This window comes from Pseudochaenichthys georgianus, chromosome 21, assembly GCF_902827115.2.
Source record: "Pseudochaenichthys georgianus chromosome 21, fPseGeo1.2, whole genome shotgun sequence".
NCBI lineage: Eukaryota > Metazoa > Chordata > Actinopteri > Perciformes > Channichthyidae > Pseudochaenichthys > Pseudochaenichthys georgianus.
The window spans coordinates 38433170-38454743 of record NC_047523.1 but is presented as its reverse complement, the minus strand read 5'-3'; the positions used below and the strand labels follow the sequence as shown (position 1 = coordinate 38454743).

Here is a 21574-nt window from a genome sequence, read left to right as displayed (position 1 = left end):
GCAAGGATTTGGGTGTGTACTGATAGTCCGGTCTTTTTACACAGCCGCTCAAGTTGACGACCAGTTGTTTTGAGCCGTCGGAGGTGAACCAAGGAGCGGTGTGGGCAAAGGAGACTGTGCGGGTTTTGACAGGGGCCAGGGCGTCAAGCGAGGAGGACAGACAGTCATTGTAGTGACTCACCAAGTCAGCAGGGGAAGAGGATGCAAGAGGGATGGGGTAGGAGTTGATCAGGGTGGTGAGATCTGTAGGGTCAATGTGTTTTATATTTCTGAAGGAGATGATCCGTTCTTCTTTAGCTATTATAAAGCAGATTAAAGTACAGCAGTGGCGGTTCTAGACCAATTTGACTGGGGGGGGGCCACTGGGGGGCCAGTTATTTTCTGAGGGGGGCCCAATAAATGCAGGACGAAAAAGAGAACTAGACAGTATGAAGTAATTGCGCATAAGAAAACAATGCAATACAGTTATTGGTATTTGTTTCAGTACACTTATTTATTTCAGATATATCTTATAGTTATTACTGTTAGCTTCAGCTTAAGTTATAGTGCAATGTTTGCACTAACACCATATTTATATAAAAATAAAGGTAACGAACATTAAAATCTCTACTTTACATCTACAATTACACGGATACAATAGTTTAAAACACTTTTTTCACTTTTCATTTTTAGGGGGGCCACAGGGGGGGTCAGAGGTCAGTATTAGGGGGGCACTGCCCCCCCTAGAACCACCCCTGAAGTACAGGTCAATAAAATAGTATATAGTACAGTTAAAATATTATATTACAATACATTTCAATTGAAAAGCTGTGTAATTAATGTTGACATGACTGGTTGCTTAATATCAATGTGTTTGCACCATGAGAGAAAGAGTGAGGTCAGGGCAGGTTTTAAGTATGTTGGAATACTTTAGGGCAGCGGTTCTCAAACGGTGGCCCGCGGACCACTGGTGGTACTGCAGGTGGTCCGTGGAAAAAAAGAAAAAGAAATCCACTTTTTTTTTTATCAAGGATTTTCGCGGACCACCTCATATGCAAACTGTAAAAATAAGTACATATATAAACGTAGTGTTAAAACGCAGATATTTGTTATTGTTAATTATGGACAACACTTAATTTCACCAATGGTTACCCATGGTTACGTGTGCGCGTGCAAAACCACAAACATGGATCGGTGGCTAGCATCAGATTCTCTGAAGAGAAAAGAGCTTACCGTTAATGAAGATAATGAGAGTGAGTCGGAGGCATCTATAAGCAGGGGTGCACATAACTGGTACGCAGGTTGCACGGCAACAATCTGAAGTGCGTACCGTCACTTGTGTCACAAAGCGCATTTGCGTACCGACGTACTTGTGAAGCTTTTCCAGAAGGCGGTTAGATCACCGGACGACAGAGTCGGTCTCCGTGTGCACAGACAGGGCTGCTGTTAACGTCGGTCTGTACAACGGAACTGTGCCAAAACTACGCCAACCGGCTGCGGAGGGAGACTCCCCCCATCACTGGAGAACTGCGCTAAAACAGCTGATCACAACGTTCACACTCTGTGGTCACGAAGCACTCCAGTAGCTCCCCCCCCTGTCGACTTTCCTGAAGTACTCTACTAGCACCCCTCCCCCCCCCCTCCCGTTCGCTTCATCAAATCACTTTGAGTGGAGTCAGAAGTTGGAGTACCAAACAATGACTCCAGGTACTCATCTGAGTACCTCACTGAGAAAGTTATGTGCACCCCTGCCTACAAGCCAGATTCAAAGAAAGGGAAGATTAAGAGAAAATACAAGGGAACTACTTGGAAGTGGGATTTACCTACACAGGCACTGACGGTGAGCCTTTGCCAGTATGCGTGCTGTGCTACGAGACACTGGCTAACGAGAGATAATATGTACTTATTTGTACGGTTTGCACATCCGCGAAAATCCTTCTTAATAAAAAGTGGTCCGCATAAACAAAAGGTTTGAGAACCCCTGCTTTAGGGGACGTCTTGATCATGTTCAGGGTCATATTAGTGTCTCTACTGGGACATGTCTTTAATGCTTTAATGTGGGAGACAAACTCCCTTTAGCCTTTGCAGACCATGTGCTCGTACACGATCCTGAATAACTGCTGCAGGAAAGAGAAAACCCCCAAAAAGCAGAATAAGGCCTTTTTAACTTTCATATCCTCCTCGGTTTGAAATGTGAAAACACTCCTCTTCTTCTTCTTCTTCCTCCTCCTCCTCCTCCTCCTCCTCCTCCTCCTCCTCCTCCTCCTCCTCAAAACGTGTTTGCAGCGAGCTCTGACCTTTCATCTCAGCCTGTCCTTCACAGTCTGACATGTCTCACTCCCTTTAGCAGCGTCTCGTCCCTCTCTCAGCCCCGCTCCTCTGTTACACTTTGACTGACTTCCTCGAGGGACAGAGAGAAGCGAGCGGCGGTCGAAGAGCTTTTTGCACGGGGAAGATTGCTTGTCACGGCCAATTATGTGCTCTCTTTTATTTGCAGTGTGTGTGTGTGTGTGTGTGTGTGTGTGTGTGTGTGTGTCCTTACCTTCTTCTCCAGGTCGGGCTCTCTGAAGGTGAGCAGGAACTTCTTGACGTGTTCGGAGCGCAGGCGGTCGATGCTGCGGGCGTCGATGGCGCGGCCCAGGAACTCGTCCACCTCGTCCTCTGGGTTCAGGTTTTCTTGTGTGTTTCTGAAATTGAAATGCCTGAAGGACACGAGATGAGACCAGGTGACTTCAAAGGTCTCCTATTATACTGTTTTTCATCAATATATCACAGGTCTCAGATATATATACAGACATGTCTCTGATTGGCTGAAACACCAAACTGATCATTGCAGCATTACCCATAATCCCCTCTGTTTCAGCCCTGTTTCCAAAGTGCTGAAGAAGAGAGGACACATGTTGATGTAGAAGAGACATGAAGAAGAGGGGACACATGTTGATGTAGAAGAGACATGAAGAAGAGAGGACACATGTTGATGTAGAAGAGACATGAAGAAGAGAGGACACATGTTGATGTAGAAGAGACATGGAGAAGAGGGGACACATGTTGATGTAGAAGAGACATGAAGAAGAGACATGTAGAAGAGACATGAAGAAGAGGGGACACATGTTGATGTAGAAGAGACATGAAGAAGAGGGGACACATGTTGATGTAGAAGAGACATGAAGAAGAGGGGACACATGTTGATGTAGAAGAGACATGAAGAAGAGGGGACACATGTTGATGTAGAAGAGACATGAAGAAGAGGGGACACATGTTGATGTAGAAGAGACATGAAGAAGAGACATGTAGAAGAGACATGAAGAAGAGGGGACACATGTTGATGTAGAAGAGACATGAAGAAGAGGGGACACATGTTGATGTAGAAGAGACATGAAGAAGAGGGGACACATGTTGATGTAGAAGAGACATGAAGAAGAGGGGACACATGTTGATGTAGAAGAGACATGAAGAAGAGGGGACACATGTAGATGTAGAAGAGACATGAAGAAGAGGGGACACATGTTGATGTAGAGACATGAAGAAGAGGGGACACATGTTTATGTAGAAGAGACATGAAGTAGAGGGGACACATGTTGATGTAGAAGAGGGGACACATGTTGATGTAGAAGAGACATAAAGTAGAGGGGACACATGTTGATGAAGAAGAGGGGACACATGTAGATGTAGAAGAGACATGAAGAAGAGGGGACACATGTTGATGTAGAGACATGAAGAAGAGGGGACACATGTTTATGTAGAAGAGACATGAAGTAGAGGGGACACATGTTGATGTAGAAGAGGGGACACATGTAGATGTAGAAGAGACATGAAGAAGAGGGGACACATGTTGATGTAGAGACATGAAGAAGAGGGGACACATGTTGATGTAGAAGAGGGGACACATGTTGATGTAGAAGAGGGGACACATGTCCCTACACTATGTCGGTGACCTTTAAACTCTCAGATTGTGCTGGAACTTAACTTTTCTCCTCAAAAAGCGAATTCTCTTCTCGAGGTAGGAACGACTTCAAACCCTTTATCAGGCTGACGCTCCACCCGAGCTGCACTATCATTTAGCTAATCATATGCTAAGGGAAAAGAGGCACTTGACCCCCTCGACTCGCCTCCTTCTCAAAAGACTCTGCAGGTTCCTTCTGGAGGAATCAGAGAATCAGCAAAGTGTCTTTATATTGATTGCATTTCTCCGGCCCGGCTCTGAGCGGCACGTACCAGCCGATGTCCTGCGAACAGCGGTAATGGAGTCTGTTCCCCGTTACTACTTCACGGAGTTCTTCACTTGGCATGCAACAACACAAACCAACAACCTTTAGCGACTGATAAATGCATCTCGAGGGCAGCACTTTGTGAAACTAAGGAAACCAACTGGTACTGAATGACTGTGTATTTGTCCATGTGCAAAATGAGATTTGAAAGTGCTCTGATGTCAAAATATGTTATCTATAAATATATATATATTTTTTCTCATTTACGATAAGCATAACGCCAGATTCACTCAGGCTGCATCTCACTTCGGTTAAATGGATTCCTTGCGTCCTTCACTTGCGTCGTTTCCCTGCGACTAGTCCCTCCCCCCAGGGAAGCAAGGAGAGACGCAAGGAAACCACGAGAAGCAGGGAAATGAGTTTTAAGAGCAACGGGACGTCCTTTCCTCCGGAGCGCCACGTGGAGCGACGTCCGTTTGTGATGACGCCGCACAGACAGCAGCCAGATCAGTGCATGCCTGCATCGTCCAATCAGTGAGCGATGGGGGTGCTAGTGGATCGCCGGAGCTGTATTAGTTTAACATTAACATGCTTGTTGTAGTTGTAAGTGCACTGCCTTGCGGCCCCTCTCAGACTTTCAGTTGCGCGCGCTACTAAAGACGCGCTACCATGGAAACCAAACAACGGTGTAGCTGTATTGAAGTCCGAGTGGAACCAGTCGTGAGTAAATCTGATTTTGTCAGAAATCGGGAGAAATGTGACCGTGGGAGGAAACCGGGAGAGGGCAGTGAAACCGGGAGGGTTGGTAAGTGTGTCTTCGATCCTCCGGCACAAATAAGGCCACTGGGACGCTACTCAAGATGGCGCAGACAAATCAACTTCCGGTGAGACCGAGCCCGAGGAGCGAGGAAATGAAAAATAAGAGAAGTGAGACAAAATCACCGAGCAGGATGAGACACTTTAAAGTTGAGAAACTGTTGTTACTCACTTGTCTTTGGGGTCTTCAAAGCCCTGCAGGACAGAAGACAGAGAGGATTAGCTCGGGGTAAAACGTAAACAGTCAAAACCTGAATCAATACCTTTATTAAACTGGACTCACTTCACTTCTAATAGCACCATTCAAAAAAGGAAATAGTAAAAGAAAATCTCTAGTAATTGATGACATATATTCACAAACAGCAAATAATAAAGTAGAAATACATCAAAAGTCTAAAATATTAATTAGTTTGTTGATTTCCTCTGGTTTATTTCTCACTGTGAATGTGTTAGACTTTAGTACAGAGTTCCCTTTGGGCTCTGTAGCATTTAGACAAGATAATGAATAGAGAATAGCCAAGGCATGAAGAATAGACAGATGAATTAATATGACACATAATTGACAGCTGCGGCCCGGCGGGAGCTGCTACAGTGACGCTACAGTGAACATTCATATCATTTAATTTAATAACAAATAGATAAACAGCAGCATGTAGCTTTCATGGTGATTTAACCATAAAATAAATCACTCCGAGATATCGTCTTTCTTGATTGAAAAAACGTCTCTTCCCAGGCCTCTGATTGGACAACCGTTCATTCTAATCAATAATAATTGGCACATTGTAATGCTGGCACTCTAATGTAGGAAATGTCTGACAACATAATAACTATGAGAAATGGAAATTAATCAGAGAAAGGTTTCCTGTAGCTCGAAGCAAGTCAGCAGGAAAGGAATCCAGAAGGTGTTGGGCTAAAAAAAGATATTGGCGTCAAACTGGGCTGAACATTGTCGCCACTCTATTTCCATCGTTCCCACTCTCAGCTCAGCGCAGCAGGAACACAGACTGTGGCGAACAAGCAATCATATGAGAGGGAGCTTTCAGAACAGATTCAGACACAGCATAAGAACAAGATGAAACAATAGAGGCTACAGCGCTGAGCAGAGACAAAGACCATGAGGTTTACTCAAAAGGTTCATTCCAGGATACACGAGGAGAAAGTAAGTTGCACACACACGAGTGATGACGTCAATGTTAGCAACTTATGTCCGTAGTTTCAGAAAGGTGAGTTTATCATCATCGTTCAGAAATCATTGCTATTAAATAATCCTACATGTTGATCAAGGAGCTTCTGCTTTACTCACAAACTGGTGTGCACTGAATGAAGTCCTTGTATTTCGGCCTGACTTTGAATCTAGCGCACCGCTCTAGCGCCCTCTTCTGGACAAACACGTGAACATCAGAGCTGAAGGAGAACAGCTGGAGTCTGAGATATCCTCGTGTTTAAGTTCCGATTGAAATGTTCTGTTGAAAACTACAAGGCCCACAATGCAATTCTCTGTCTGGTTGATGCTCCCTTCTTCTTAACGCGGGCTTTGAGTTGCACAAGCTGAGCAAACCACGAGCTTCTCCTACACTTTATATAAGATAAGATCTACTTTATTAATCATTGTTTTTGTTGCAGCAGGATAAAAAACAATGCAAATAACAACAAATTAAAGGAGTAGAAATAAACAATAACAATAGAAACATCTAAAAATAGAAATAAACCAGCACTAGAGAGTAAGACAAATATACAGATGACCGTGAAGTATTGTAAATATGGAAGTAAAAACTTTGTAGAACGAACAGATCTTCCTATTATGTGAACCCCCTATAGCTGCTCGAAACAGATTTTTTTTTTAAGGTAAATGTAAAACTTAAAAAGTACTGTTGATGTGATTTTTTTAACACTCTTCCTCATTATAGAATGACTGAGAGAAGTGGGTGGGTTAGGGTTAGGACACTTTTTGAAACCCTTCCTCACCATCCTCTTCATCTCCTTGGACACCTGGTTCCCGCCCAGATGGTTGTAGAACGGTCTGTCGGTCCAATGGCCGCTGTTGTGCGTCACGGAGTTTGCTCTCTGTCGATTCATCTTGGCTATCATCGCCTTCTCATCTTTCTGTAGGGAATAAGGATATACATCCATCAGGTCGGTTTAGTTATTAAGACATTTGATCCCAAAAGGCAAAGTGCTTCACACAAGCGTTTAGACACAAGAGAAGTAAAGACATTGAAGGAAGTTAAAACATGTTGTTTAGTGCTCTCTGGGAAAGCAGCAGTGTATTGGCTTTCATCGTCTTTCCTCTTCTGTCGGGAACAAAGAGACAAGGCTATAGACACACTTACATCACAACATCTCAGGCAAAAGGTACACTTTATTTACAGCCACACATGTCTTCATAGTGTTTTGTTTGGCTAACAATCATGCAGCTACTGAAATATGATGATTCTTATGATCCGTCTCCATCCATTGGCCGATAGTCAACGAGTACAATTACTGTGTACACGTTTGAACCACTTGTATTTTGTAATTCTACGCATTTTTTGCTTTTTAAAGTGGGTCAATTAGTTGGGACCTTCTTCAATAAATGATTGTCAAATTAGTTTTTTGTTTTCTGTTAATCGGTCTGTACTTACACGTGTAGCTGTAAGACCTTGGAAGTCAGTAGAGCCTCACTTGGCATTCTTAAAGCTCATGACAGTGTGTGTTCACCTCCAGTGTACTTGGGCAAATAAAGTGACGCAACGAACATCGTGAAAGCTCAGAAGAAGAAGAAAACGTTGTGTTATTCATTATTACCTTACATTACATTACATTGCAGGGGGGTGCTAGTGGATCGCCGGAGCTGTAGATTAACATATTTGCATATTTGTGGGCTGGACCTGTATCTTACAGGAGAGGAGTGAGCAGAGGGTGGAGTTGTCCATTCTTGTTCAGTTTTCTCTGACTATCTTCCTCACCCTCTTAGACTTTCAGTTGCGTACGCTACTAAAGAGATGCGCTACCATGGAAACCAAACAATGGTGTAGCTCAGTGTTTTTCAAAGTGGGGGCCCCGACCCCCCGGGGGGCCGCCAGGGGGCACCAGGGGGGTCGCGCAAAGTTTGAGGGAAAAGGGATTTTTTTTTTAGTTTAATTTTTTTTTTTTAAGATGTTATTAATAACTGTATATCTATCTATCTAAAAGCTATGTGTCCTTTGATGCCAATCTTTTAATATTTTTGTTTTTTAATCACACGACCGCCCTTCAAGCCAATCAGAATCGAGCTGCCGCTGCTGAGAGTGAAACTGAGTATCTGCTCAGCTTTTGGAGCAAGTGAGAGCTAGTGAATGTTTCGCTCTGCAGCTGGATGAGAGCACGGATGTAGCAAATGTCGCAGAATTGCTTGCATACATCAGATGTATTTCAGAAGACAACTTTGTTGAGGAAATATTATTTTGCAAAGCATCGGAAGGTAGGACCACATGAAGAGACATGTTCCAAGTTTTAGATGAGTACATCATCTCAGACGGACGTGACTGGTCTCGTTGTGTGGGTGTGTGCTCAGATGGGGCAGTGGGGCTATGACAGGCGAAGAAAGCGGAGTGACAGCTTTGATCAGGCAGAAGGCCCCAAATGTAGTGGCAACACACTGCACGCCCCATCTCGAGGCACTTGTACTCATCATTTAAAAAATGTTTTGCAACAGGGGGGTCCCCGCCAGAGGATAATGCTATATGGGGGTCCTTGGCATGGCAAAGTTTGGGAACCCCTGGTGTAGCTGTATTAAAGTCCGAGTGGAAACAGTCGTGAGTAAATCTGATTATGTCAGAAATGCGGGAGTAATACGACCCCGGGAGGGAACCGGGAGAGGGCAGTGAAATCGGGAGTCTCCCGCGAAAATCGGGAGGGTTGGTGAGTATGACTTGGGTCCCCTTCGCAGTAATAAAAAAGTCCTACAAAGGAACATGTAAAAAAATATGTACACGCTAACATTTTACAAAACCTTCACAAGGTACATTTAGCCATTTTCAGGCAGTATCAAAGAAGGAGTGCGCGTTAGCAGTGGATGTAGGAAGGGCCAGATCCATCGCAGCATGGTACGCAAGTACCAGTGTCTTGAAGTGGATTCTAGCAGTTACCGGAAGCCAGTGGAGGGAGCGGGGGAGCGGCGTGGTGTGGAACATTCTAGCAATATCACTGTATACATTAGAACACTACCCGATGCCATACCACGCTGTTCATCAATGCTCCTGTTCACTGTTCTTGATGTGAAGCTCTTCTGTTAGCATGGAACCAGCTGATCCTCGAGACAAACTGGTGTTGAATCATGTGCAAGTCACGATGCTAAATTGCATATTAATATCTTTCTTTATTTGATTGGTTGATCGTTTGCTTCACTTTATTCAGCCAAATAATCAAATGTGTTTCGAACAATCAGTCCCGACCATGTTCACGCATTTTAAACTCAATCATGTTCTGCTTGTGATGCTTCCTATCATTAGAAGCACTCACTCGCTCTCGGATGTTCTTCTGCTACCAAAGAAAGAACTAAAAGCAAATGGAAAGATCAGGCCGCACAATCCCCCCCTCTGTCTCAGAGAGAGAGAGGAAGGTTTCGCTTCACATGACGGCTATCTATAGTCCCAGCTTGTGATGCTGCTGCAGGACAGACAGCTGATACGAGTCATCCACAAGAGAGAGGACTGACTGGTCACATGGACAGGAGCGCAGGGTATACACAATGATACGAGCACCATGGACTGGCGGTGTGTAGATAGAGTCTTGGGCCCATTCCAAACCGCCCCCTACACCCTACCCCTCCGTTTGCGCGTTCACGCGGAGGGTCCGCCATATTGAGGGCTGTTCCAAAGCAGTCTGCAGCGGTGCTGACTTGAGACCGGTCTCTCCCTGACCGGAGTCACGCTGTGTGTGTCCTCAGGAAACATGCTGTTTACAAGTAGTTCCAGCAAACATCTGATACACTGCGATGTTAACGACCTCATGACCTCATATGTTTTAACTTAGGATCAAACCTGTGTTTAGTCTAGAAAAAGGTAAATGTGTGCATTTTATTATAAAGTTGTGTATATTTACAGACCGTTGCAAAAACTAAGAAGCTTATAAACATCAGGTTTAAAACTAAAAGAGCTTTGAAACACATGAAAGATGTTTGGAGTTTTATTTGAGTTATTCATTTAAACTTTTTGTCTAAGAGATGCTGATTTGAAACCGTTGTTACATCCAGTTACGGCACTTCCTGCTTCTGCCGGAGAGAGGGGAGGCCGTCCTAAAGCTTGCTGCTGTGTCTACTCCCTCCATCTGACAGGAGGGAGCCTCGTGGAGCTGCGAGTGTGGCTACACACACGGAGGGGGAGGGTCGAGGGAGTGGTTTGGGATTGGGCCTTAGTGTTACCTGTGATGATGTTTAAGAAAGGGATAACGTAACTTAAAATTAAGGCAGAACTGATCAAGGTTTTTCTGTCAATGTTGACGTTCCTGACAAGCGGCAAACTCTGGGACTGAGCCGGGAAGCCCAGAAGGACGTGCCACAGACTGCAGTTCCTCTAGTGGCCGACAGGGGGTGATGCAGAAAGGAGCCATTCCCACAGACCCCCATGTTAAAATGCCCAACTTGACAGCAGAAATAAACATGTTTCTAGCCTGGATGCAATCAAACTTATTCTGGATATAGTTACATTCCACCTTCATGACAACGAGTGAATTTTTTTACCGTGAGTAAATTAGTAAGTAAAGTAAGTTTTGCCGTGAGTGAATGAAAGTCTTATTTCTTCTTGAGGTCTGCAGTGAAGCGTGTACACATGTGCTGAACATGAAAACACTCAGTGTGTGCCCACTGTGCGGCTGTCGAGGATAAACAACCTGTGGCCGCCGAGCCGGCCATGTGGAAGTCAGTTTTACACATTCTGAGGCCGCCGTGCCAACAGTATGTTTTTGTTTTCACTGCTAGTTTATGCGTATGTTTAATTAGTGCATTAAAACATAAATAAAATCATTAATGAAGTTTCAGCTCAGACCCCACGCTTAATAGAGAGGCGAAGTCCCTCCCTTTCTGGCGGAGCTCCACTACACATACGATGTTTGTCAATTTAAAAGATAATTTCAGTTAAAAAAAATTAAAATGTGTCGTAAAACTGTGAAGTAACACTTTCTTTGTGTGAACCCGCTCAATGAACTACATCTCCCGTCTCGCACCTCACACCCAGACGGCCGTCACGTTGGAACATTTCACTTCTTTCTTTCAGAACGAGGCGGAAAGTATTAAAAGAGGTGGAAATCACTCCAAGTCTGGGCGCGTTGAGAGCTGTGCATACACACAAGGGGAGTGAGTCGGTTCCTAAGAGCCAGCATGCGGGACCGGGACTCTGGGATTTGTAGTCTTTCTAGTTGAGTATTTTTCATAGTCTTATATTTCAACAGTTTTACGACAAAATGTGACTTTTTTTAACATGGAAATTATTTTTTTAATTGACAATCATCATGTGTGTAATTCATGGCACAATTCAAACGGGATCGAAAGATAATCTTTCTCTCTCCATTGACTTCAATACATACTTTTTCCGAAATAAGGTCCCATGGGTCGGAAGTCGTTCTATCGGTCTCCCCCTGGCACACCAACATTTCTCCAGGCCCACCCACACAATCATTCCTGGCTACGGCACTGGTCCGGTCACAATTTATTTTCCACGAATCAATCTTTACACTAAAGAGCCCATAATGTGTTCACGTTAGTTTGTACTTAGTGTTTACTTCCTGTCTGTCTTCTTCTGCTGTTCCCGTTAGTGTTTACTTCCTGTTTCTCTTCTTCTACTGTTCCTTTTAGTTTTTACTTCCTCTGTGGATTTTGAAGTGTAAAGCTCTGTCTATTAACCTTTTTCCTCTCTTCTCTTGCTCTGTTGTTAAGTTTCGTCCCCACAAATAAAAAAGTGCCTTTTTTGTTTGTTGTCCACAGCTGACGTTAAATCGACCGGACTTTCTGCAGATTGATATGACTGCAAATAGTCCCTTGATCCTCCTTAGCAGCGGTCTGTTAGCAAGAATTAACAACCTGACGGAATGTCCAAATTGACCAATCAGAATGGAGGAATCAATTTTGCTGAGTAGACTAATTCAACCCCTACAGAGAGGGTCATGTACCGTCAGCCCTCAGTTTCAGATTACAATACAGCTTCATTAGAGATGTCGTACACATGTTTTGTAATGGTTAAAAATGACTCTATAGCCGCTTTCACACCAAGTACTTTGCCGTACCTAGTTCCCAGCACTGAGTTCTCCCATGGAACCAAAGAGCCGATCGCGTTCACACCGGAATAAGTTCCTAAGTGAGGATTAGGCAAATGAAGCCGCTGACGTCACTCCTTCTTCTTCTTCTTCTTCTTCTTCTTCTTCTTCTTCTTCTTCTTCTTCTTCTTCTTCTTCTTCTGCTTTGGGCTTACTGGCAGGCCGCAAACCACTTCACGGCGTATACTGCCGCCCAAAGTCCCCGGCCGGAAGTCCCCGGAGTTGGGGACTGGCTTCTGTCGAAGCTGCTGGGACTCCCAGCAGCTTCGACACCTCCTCATCTCCACCGCTCCCATGTTTTATTTTGTGTTGCCATAAGTTAGTCTCTCTGCGAACACAAAGCCGGCTTCACAAAACCTTTCACAGTTTTACGGGGCGTGGTTTGCAATTCGCCCGGCCTTCTCCCCGGGATAGTTCCACCTCTCTAGCAGGGACTGAAAAGGGGGGAACAATCTCATGAACTAAGTTTTCTTTTTGGTGTGAACGCAAAATCCCAGGAACTATCGGAACTAAAAGGGAAAAGTACTCCGGTGTGAAAGCGCCTTTTGACTCAAAAGACAAACCAAGTTATTACGAATCATTGAATGGTTTGTATAAAAAGAACACAAATTAATCAAAATGTTAAATATCAGACAATATTGAGTAGCGTACCCTTTTCTGACTGCACCCCACGATGAGGAAGGTTTCGATGTTGTTCTTCTTCAGGTAGGCGTTCCTGTCTCCCCCTGATCCTTCCTCCACGTCGTAGTCTCCATTCAGATAATTCAAAGTGGACTTCGTGATATGGATTCGTCTGAAATAAAGACACACAAACACCTCCGTAAATGTACAGGTTTCCACAGGTTTGCAGTCATTTTAAAGTCGCCCACTCATACCCAGCTTGGCCCCCGGCCTCCATGTGATTGGCTAACGTGACGTCATTGGACCAGACGTCAAACTGCCACTTCCTGAGTCCCAGCACCCCACAATGCACTCTGCCGCTGTGGATGCCCACTCGCATGTTCACGTTCACCCCGGTGACCTCGCGTACCAGCCTGAGGAAACACATCAGAGACGACGGATGGATGAATAACGTCGGCGGTAGCGGGTAGTGGAGCTCCTCCAACAATGCAACATATCCAATCAAATACAAACATACTAAATAGTGCAAGAAGTCTATATAATGGAGCAGATTCGAAACACGATCTTACATTACCATGGAGAAGCAGCGTCCGGTTATTATGCTCCGAACATCCGGAACATCCCAGAAACCTGCCGGTCCGCCGCAACTCTGACTACTTTTGAATCCAGGCTGAAGACTTTTCTTTTTGCCGCTGCTTTTAATCGAGCTATTCACATCTTAAACTGCACTGTAACTTTTATTCATATACCTTTGTTATTCATGTTTTATTATCTTTGTGTTTTTAAATGCCATTTCATGTTTCTTAATGCTCGTAATGTCTTTCATTTTTGCAAAGCACTTTGAATTGCCTTGTGTTGAAAGGTGCTGTATAAATAAACTTGCCCACCTTTTGACCTAATTAGTAGGGTTGCCAGAAACTGACCATGATCAAAATCGATTATTCGGCAGCCCTGGCGAATAATAATCGATTATTCGACCAATGACCATTTACAATTATTAATACTATTACTATTATTAGCATATATATATTTATATATATTTTGGTTGAAACTAAGCCAGAAAAAAAAAAAAAAAAACATAAATAATAAAAATAAATAAATAAAAATAAAATCGATTTTTAAAAATAATAGTCGATTATGGAGACTGTAGCGAATATTCGAATAATCGCTGGCATCCCTACTAATTAGGCGTCTTATTGCAGTGCCCCTTTGACCCCGGGTAACTTACGAGATGGCCTCGATCATGTCCATCCCCATCTCCACGCAGCAGCTGGCGTGGTCGGCTCGCGCCTCTGGGAGCCCGGAGACGCAGTAATAACAGTCGCCCAGGATCTTTATCCGCAGACAGTGGTTCTCCTGAGGGGAGAGAGGACCACAGGTGAGAAGAACCACTTATCGTGCACTAATGTTCCTTTCCCAAAGATACTGAAGTGTTATTTAGTATATATTGATTGTTGTGCTTTTGTCTTAATGTGTGTATATGTACAAATGTGTCTGTTGATTATGTATAAATAGGTATGTACATATTTGTATACATATGTTTATATATATTTGTATTTTTGTATTCGGGATTGTGGGAAACTGTATTTCGATCTCTCTGTCTGTACACACCAACTGGAAGATCGACAATAAAGTTGACTTTGACTTATTCACTACAGGTGAGGTTTACATAAAGACTCAGTTTCATATTGAATATGTTACACATCGTTCATCCATCCTTTGATGCTTGCTGTTGCAGGAGGAGGCGGAGAGACAACTATATTTTTATATTAAAAAAATTTTTACTAACTTGATAAGCACTCTCTGAATAAAATGTATTATTATTGTTAGTAGTATTCCTATCCTTTAACTGACAGATTTGGCTTGATTGATACTAAATCACAGCATTACAACTATAGCTAAATATATAGCTTTTATTTTAATATTTTTTCTTGTTATCATTATGTTTTTTATTTGGGATGGTTTTAGGAGGGATATACAGAATATAATATAACGCTATTTAATGTATCTCTTTTTGTACTTTTCAGATAAACGAATTAGGGATCAAAATGAAACAAATACAAGTATTTAATTAAAGACAATTAAATAACTGGATGTGGGGTTAATCATGGTTACATATTTGCACCTAACAATAAAACACAAATACATGGAAAGCAGAATTTCTAGAAGAGTTGTATCTTAGCATTGATTTCACAAATTAGCCTTCGAGCTTAAAGACCTCACAGCGGCGTCGGCGTGTGTGTGTGTGTGTGTGTGTGTGTGTGTGTGTGCGTGCGTGTGTGTGTGTGCGTGTGTGTGTGTGGGGGGTTATTGGAACACTGTCTCATGATAACCACCTGAGTATCTCTCTAGCACATTGCTCTGGGAAAACACAAACATACCCACTGTGTGAAGTGTGTGTGTGGTGTGTGTGTGTGTGTGTGTGTGTGTGTGTGTGTGTGTGTGTGTGTGTGTGTGTGTGTGTGTGTGTGTGTGTGTGTGTGTGTGTGTGTGTGTGTGTGTGTCACATCTGGCATGACATTGGCCCTGCTTCACTCATGCATATTGATTAGCACATTAATTCACCTTTCAAAAACAAAAGACAGACATTGAATACTAGCTGGAAAAATAATGACGCTTCTACATGAAGTAAAATCAAATCAATATTCATGAACCGCAGCATCGATGAAGCTGCGGTTCAGATTTCTGTGCCAGGTTTGAGAAGCAGCTCCTCTCCTGAAAAGCTCTGTTAAAAGTTCTGTTACGGATCACCTCAATATGAATACAAGAGAAAAGGAATCGGCGGCAATGTGGTCAATTATATTTCTATATTTCCTGTCCCATCAATCTGGAGATTAATTCTGCTTGTCTTCATAAGTATCTTTGATATTTGCATAGGAGCAATTGGCGAACATTCTCAAAGACGAACCACTATTGTCTCTGAAATAAGGTTCAGTGTATATTCTTACCGCTGCCAGTTTGTCAAATCGGGCGAACAGTTCGTTGAGCGTCATCACGAGCTCCTGCGCCGTGCACTGCGACGCCAGGCTGGTGAAACCCTCGATGTCTGCGAACAGGATGCTACGGACACACAAAGAAACGGAAATCAACATTCTTCGTTCTCCTAGTGCAGTGTTTCTCAAACATTTTCATACCAAGGACCACTTAACCAATAAAAAAACACTCGCGGACCACCTAACTCCAGAAATATCCAAAAACACATCGTTTTTTACAAATCGCCTGAAAATGGTACAAACAAGTGGCAACATGTGTGATGAAGGTGTTGCGCTGGGCTATATCATGCAATCGAAAGTGAAACTTAAGCTCGCTCCATTGCGGAGATATTCCCGCGACAGTGCGGAAAACTTTAATTAATTAATTAATTTCAAATGTGAAATTTTACCAATATACTCACAGACCACTAGGGGGCGCTCACGGACCACCAGTGGTCCGCGGACCACACTTTGAGAAGCACTGTCCTAGTGAATAGGAAAGCTGATGGTGAAGCTACAGAGAGACATGTGAGTCCTTAGTGAGCACCAACAGATGTGTCTCCGGTATTTGTTTGCATGTGTGTCCTGTGGCTGTTTGGCTTTCCTTCCCCGGTTCAATGACGTATGGTTACATGGCGACTGTCTTTTTCTATGTGACAAAGACTTGCAATATGTTCAGGGTCTACCTCCTACAGACCCTGAACAAGATAAGCACATGAAGAAGAAGAGCAGCTGGAGAAGTTTTACTGTAATACTTCTTTGGTCGATATCTCACCAAGTACCAGGATGTACCACTGAAGCCCCTGAGGGAGGTGATAGGTGTGAGACTGTGGTTGAAGCAGCCTTTTACAGTCGTGTCCAAATGTAATACAATGCCTGTAATCTGGTTAGCACTGTTTTAGCATTTGTGCTAATGAGGTCTTGTCCTGGCAGTGTGTGTGTGTGTGTGTGTGTGTGTGTGTGTGTGTGTGTGTGTGTGTGTGTGTGTGTGTGTGTGTGTGTGTGTGTGTGTGTGTTCTAGCATTACTATACTTGTGGGGACCTAAATCTGTTTACATAGTCACGTGTGGGGACTCGCCTCCCTTATGGGGACAAATTGGAGGTCCCCATAAGGGAGATCATTAATGTTAGGGTGAAGACTTGGTTAGGTTAAGGGTAAGGGTTAAGGGTTAGGGTAAGGGTAAGGCATGTGTTGGTTATGGTTAAGGTTAGGATAAGTCTCCAGGAAATGCATGTAAGTCAATGTAATGTCCCCTGAAGTGATGTATACATGGTATGCGTGTGTGTGTGTGTGCGTGTGTGTGTGTGTGTGTGTGTGTGTGTGTGTCACGGTGAGAGAGAGAACTAATTCATTTGCAAGTAGCTTTGCACATAAACGAAATTCGCCTCCCGTTCCCTGAGAACAGGGTAAACCGATACAGCAAAGGATCTTTTTTTGCGATTGTGAATTTTTCATTACTCTCCCAACACCGGCTCGGCAGCGGGACAGATGATCTCTCCGGGTCTGAATCGCTCGTCTCACAAAGGAGAGGCCGGACAAAGAGAGCAGGCTGACAGGTGGAGAAAGAGAACGCTCAGCGGTGGGAGAGCTCCAGAGAAACCCTGCAGCTCGTCCTGAATGGATCGAGTTGTTCTCCGAGCATCATAACCTCCACCACACGGTCATATCTCGCGCTTGACATTTCTTTCTTCAATAAGCCTATTTATTCTCTGGTCGCTCATTTCCTCCCGGGGTGAAACATGTGATAAAACATGACTCGTCGTGTGTATTTTTAATACTGCTGAACACTGGTTTTCTTCCAGCGACTCCGACAGAAACTCACCGGAGCTTGACTCGGCTCCCTGAGGGACGCCGGTTTTATTCAGTCCTGTAGCGGCCAAAATCATATAGAACTAAAACAGATAACTTAACAGCCGCTGAGGCACTAGTTAGCGGATCTTACGCAGGGCAATGATCCAGGTCCAGACAAGATTCTCCGTTGTGCATTTTATTCCTATAACAAAATACGACGAACAGGTTTCCTATATCTCGTTCCTTAAGCCTTTCCTATGGCTTTCCCTTGTGTAGCTTGAAACACCCTGATAAAAAACCGTTTGCCTACCAGTGCTCTGGCTCCCACCTCCACCTGTCTCCAATATATACAATTACACCAGGTGCTCTAATCACCCAGTGCCCAAAACATGCCTTCAAAATAAAAGCATAGAAACTACTTTAACTTATGATGCTAACTAAGAATACATTTACAATACACACTATAAAACAGCAAGAAAATAAATGTTAAACTATTAAATAATATAAAGAGATATATAGCTCCAACAAGTCCTGTGTTATTGACCTGGGAAGGGAGAGGATGGATTGTTTTAATTTATTTTATTTCTTTTTTATTTAATATTATTATTATTATTATTATTTTTTTTTTTTTTTGTATTTTGAAATACTTAAATATTCTTATCGTGTTAATTATACGCCTCTTAAATCCTGCTCTTGTGAAGTCTTGGTTACAGACTGCCTCTCCAACTTCTTGCACACATAACTTGAGTGTAAAAATGTGCGGAGAAGAGACACAAATTAAAGATTCGTTCTATAGACATCACCTTGATGTTATTTCAACATTATTTCGACTATGATGGTCGTGTAGTTAAAATCTGATCCCACTTATTTCATCTGGTGAATCACTTAATACAAACGGAAGATTTTATAAGATGACGACGTTCAAAACAATAATATCTTTAAAAATGACATTAGGTACATCCTTAAACTTGCTATAAACATGAGCACATCGATTGTAGCCACCCAGTACGCTGACTTCGTATCGTATGATAAAGTGTACACTAGTCTATGGGGGTTGTGTTTTCCTTTGTGTGTGCTCTATTCGAAAGCAGCTAGCCGTACTGCTGTTTCTTAATGTATACATATTGTATTCTATTCATGAGTTGTTCTCCTGCAAAAACCTTATTTTCTTGTGGTTACTGGTAAAGTGATCTGTTCATGTTGCAGAGGATTATCCTTTACTACATTACATGTTACATGTTAGACGCTTTTATCCAAAGCGACTTACATACTCAACTCTGTGGGCAATCCCCACGGGAGCACTTTGGGGTGAAGTGTCTCACACAACGACATGCTGACTGCAGTGGGGTTTGAACCTGTGACCCCCTGATCCCAACACCAACGCACTAGGCCACTGCGCCACACGTTTCCCGTCTTTATATTACAAACCTGAATTTAATTCGAACTCAGAAAGGTTTGGGGAGTAAACATGTAAAGGGGACAGTATTCCCTTAGTTACATAAAGAAAGATGTAATCAGATTACTGTTGGATTTCTAGCAGGGTAACTAGAGTACGTGTTAAAATAAAGATCGACCTCTATTATAGGTAGACATACTGACATACTGCCTGATCTTTTTGGCAGGAGGTGGACACCTGGTTTAGTCAACAGACATGCTGTGCTTCTTTGAATTCACGTGTTGAACTGCAACAGCATTTAAGAAACTATCCTATGCCAAGCTCATCATTTAATACACCACATTCCTTATCCTGAATATCCTGCTTTCTCAGGTCACCTCGTCCTGTTGTCTTACAGAAATACACACCGGGGCGGACCGGGACAAAAGATCAGCCCGGGACTCTCGACCGGCTCACTTCGGTACCGCTGGCCCACTTCGGTACCGCTGGACCACCTCGGTACCGCTGGCCCACCTCGGTACCGCTGGCCCATCTCGGTACCGCCCACTTCGGTACCGCCGGCCCACCTCGGTACCGCCGGCCCACTTCGGTACCGCCGGCCCACCTCGGTACTGCCGGCCGCACCTCGGTACCGCCGACCCACCTCGGTACCGTCGGCCCACCTCGGTACCGCCGGCCATCTCGGTACCGCTGGCCCATCTCGGTACCGCCCACTTCGGTACCGCCGGCCCACCTCGGTACCGCCGGCCCACCTCGGTACCGCTGGCCCACTTCGGTACTGCCGGCCACCTCGGTAACGCTGGCAACTTCGGTAACTGCCGGCCCACTAGGTAACGATGGACACACCGGTACGCAGGCCCACCTCGGTACCGCGGCCCATCTCGGTACCGCTGGCACACCTCGGTACCGCCGGCCCACCTCGGTACCGTCGGCCCATCTCGGTACCGCTGGCCCATCTCGGTACGCCCCATCGGTACGCCGGCCCACCTCGGTACCGCCGGCCCACTTCGATACCGCCGACCCACCTCGGTACCGCCGGCCCACTTCGGTACCGCCGGCCCACCTCGGTACCGCTGGCACACCTCGGTACCGCCGGCCCACCTCGGTACCGTCGGCCCATCTCGGTACCGCCGGCCCACCTCGGTACCGCCGGCCCACCTCGGTACCGCTGGCCCACTTCGGTACCGCTGGCCTACTTCGGTACCGCCGGCCCACCTCGGTACCGCTGGCCCACTTCGGTACCGCTGGCCTACTTCGGTACCGCCGGCCCGCCTCGGTACCGCCGGCCTACCTCGGTACCGCTGGCCCACTTCGGTACCGCAAGTAAATACTGCTAGTAAATGTGTCGACGGGGGGGGACCTACTGCGAGTGACTTATCCGACCGGCCCACTTCAGTACCGGCCCATCGGGATTTTTTCCGAACGTCCCGATGGCCAGTCCGCCACTGAAGTGAAAACAATCGTATTGATTTGCACACAACATAAATTGCATTTGATTTAAAGGGAATCCAAAAGTAACAGAAAGTAATCAGGTTACATTCCTTTTATATTGTGATAAATAATACAATTCAAAGTGCTTGAAAAATGAAAGACATTAAGCATTAAAAAAGAAAAGCTAATAAAATAAACATTAAAAGGAAAAAACATGGATAAAAGTTACAGTGCAGTTTAAGATATGAATAGCTCAATTAAAAGCAGCGACAAAAAGAAAAGTCTTCTTCCTGATGCTCAGATCAAGTTACTGATCACATCTTTGTAGTCATTGTAGAGAATCACAGTTTGAAAGCCACCCTCTCTCCCTGCTGCTTCTCCAGCTGCGTGAAACCCTGCTGCCGTTTGATCTGGAGATATTGAAACAGGTTAAATGTAAAAGGCGTGTTTCTGAGTCAGACCTCCAGGAAGGACAAAAGAGAGCGCTATAGATGAACAAAGGCTCCAGACGAACCAGACTCGCATGCAGCGCACGCGGGGCCCAGAGCACGGGGTGTCTGTAGAGCGCGTAGGGCAGGAGCAGCAGGCGCATGCAGACAGGCTCAGGGAGTCGTGGATTACATGTGAGAGGATACAGAAACAAGGAAGCTCTATTCTCTTACAGTCACATTAAACAAAGACGGAATCTAACCCTATTACATTTCTAATAATCCCAGCAGGATTACAGTGTCCCTAAAAACCTAAACATCACATAGTGTGTGTGTAAAGGATCAGATGTTCTCTCTTCTCTGTCAGCTGTTCTGTTCTGGAGGATAATACTTTACGTGTGAGTCTATACGTCTACTGCCTGGATCTGCTTTATGGTTTTCACCTTCTTTGCTTCTGTTTCTAATTCAGCAGGTGAACCTACACGTTCATAACATAGTGTGTGTGTGAGATTAACTGTGTGTGTTCAACTAAAACGGAGCATTTTCTGTCGGCTCAGATTTTATTTCTGCTTTTTTAAACTGTAGTGTGTGCTCATGTGTGTCAGTGTTGGCGTATCGGCTGAATCTGCTTCATGAAAGGCAGGTTTTACTATCATTTTTTATAC

General features: G+C 44.3%; 1 protein-coding gene across 1 annotated transcript in view; it reads right to left on the bottom strand.

Annotated features, from left to right (window-relative positions):
- Positions 1–21574, bottom strand: part of adcy5 (adenylate cyclase 5) — a 123320-nt gene that overhangs the window by 18859 nt on the left and 82887 nt on the right. The window contains exons 4-10 of the mRNA XM_034110218.2: positions 15839–15950; positions 14119–14246; positions 13145–13303; positions 12921–13062; positions 6969–7106; positions 5176–5198; positions 2522–2681 (exon numbers count right to left, since the gene is read on the bottom strand). Of these exons, the coding sequence (XP_033966109.1) occupies positions 2522–2681; positions 5176–5198; positions 6969–7106; positions 12921–13062; positions 13145–13303; positions 14119–14246; positions 15839–15950 (862 nt within the window). The remainder of the gene's footprint in view (positions 1–2521; positions 2682–5175; positions 5199–6968; positions 7107–12920; positions 13063–13144; positions 13304–14118; positions 14247–15838; positions 15951–21574) is intronic.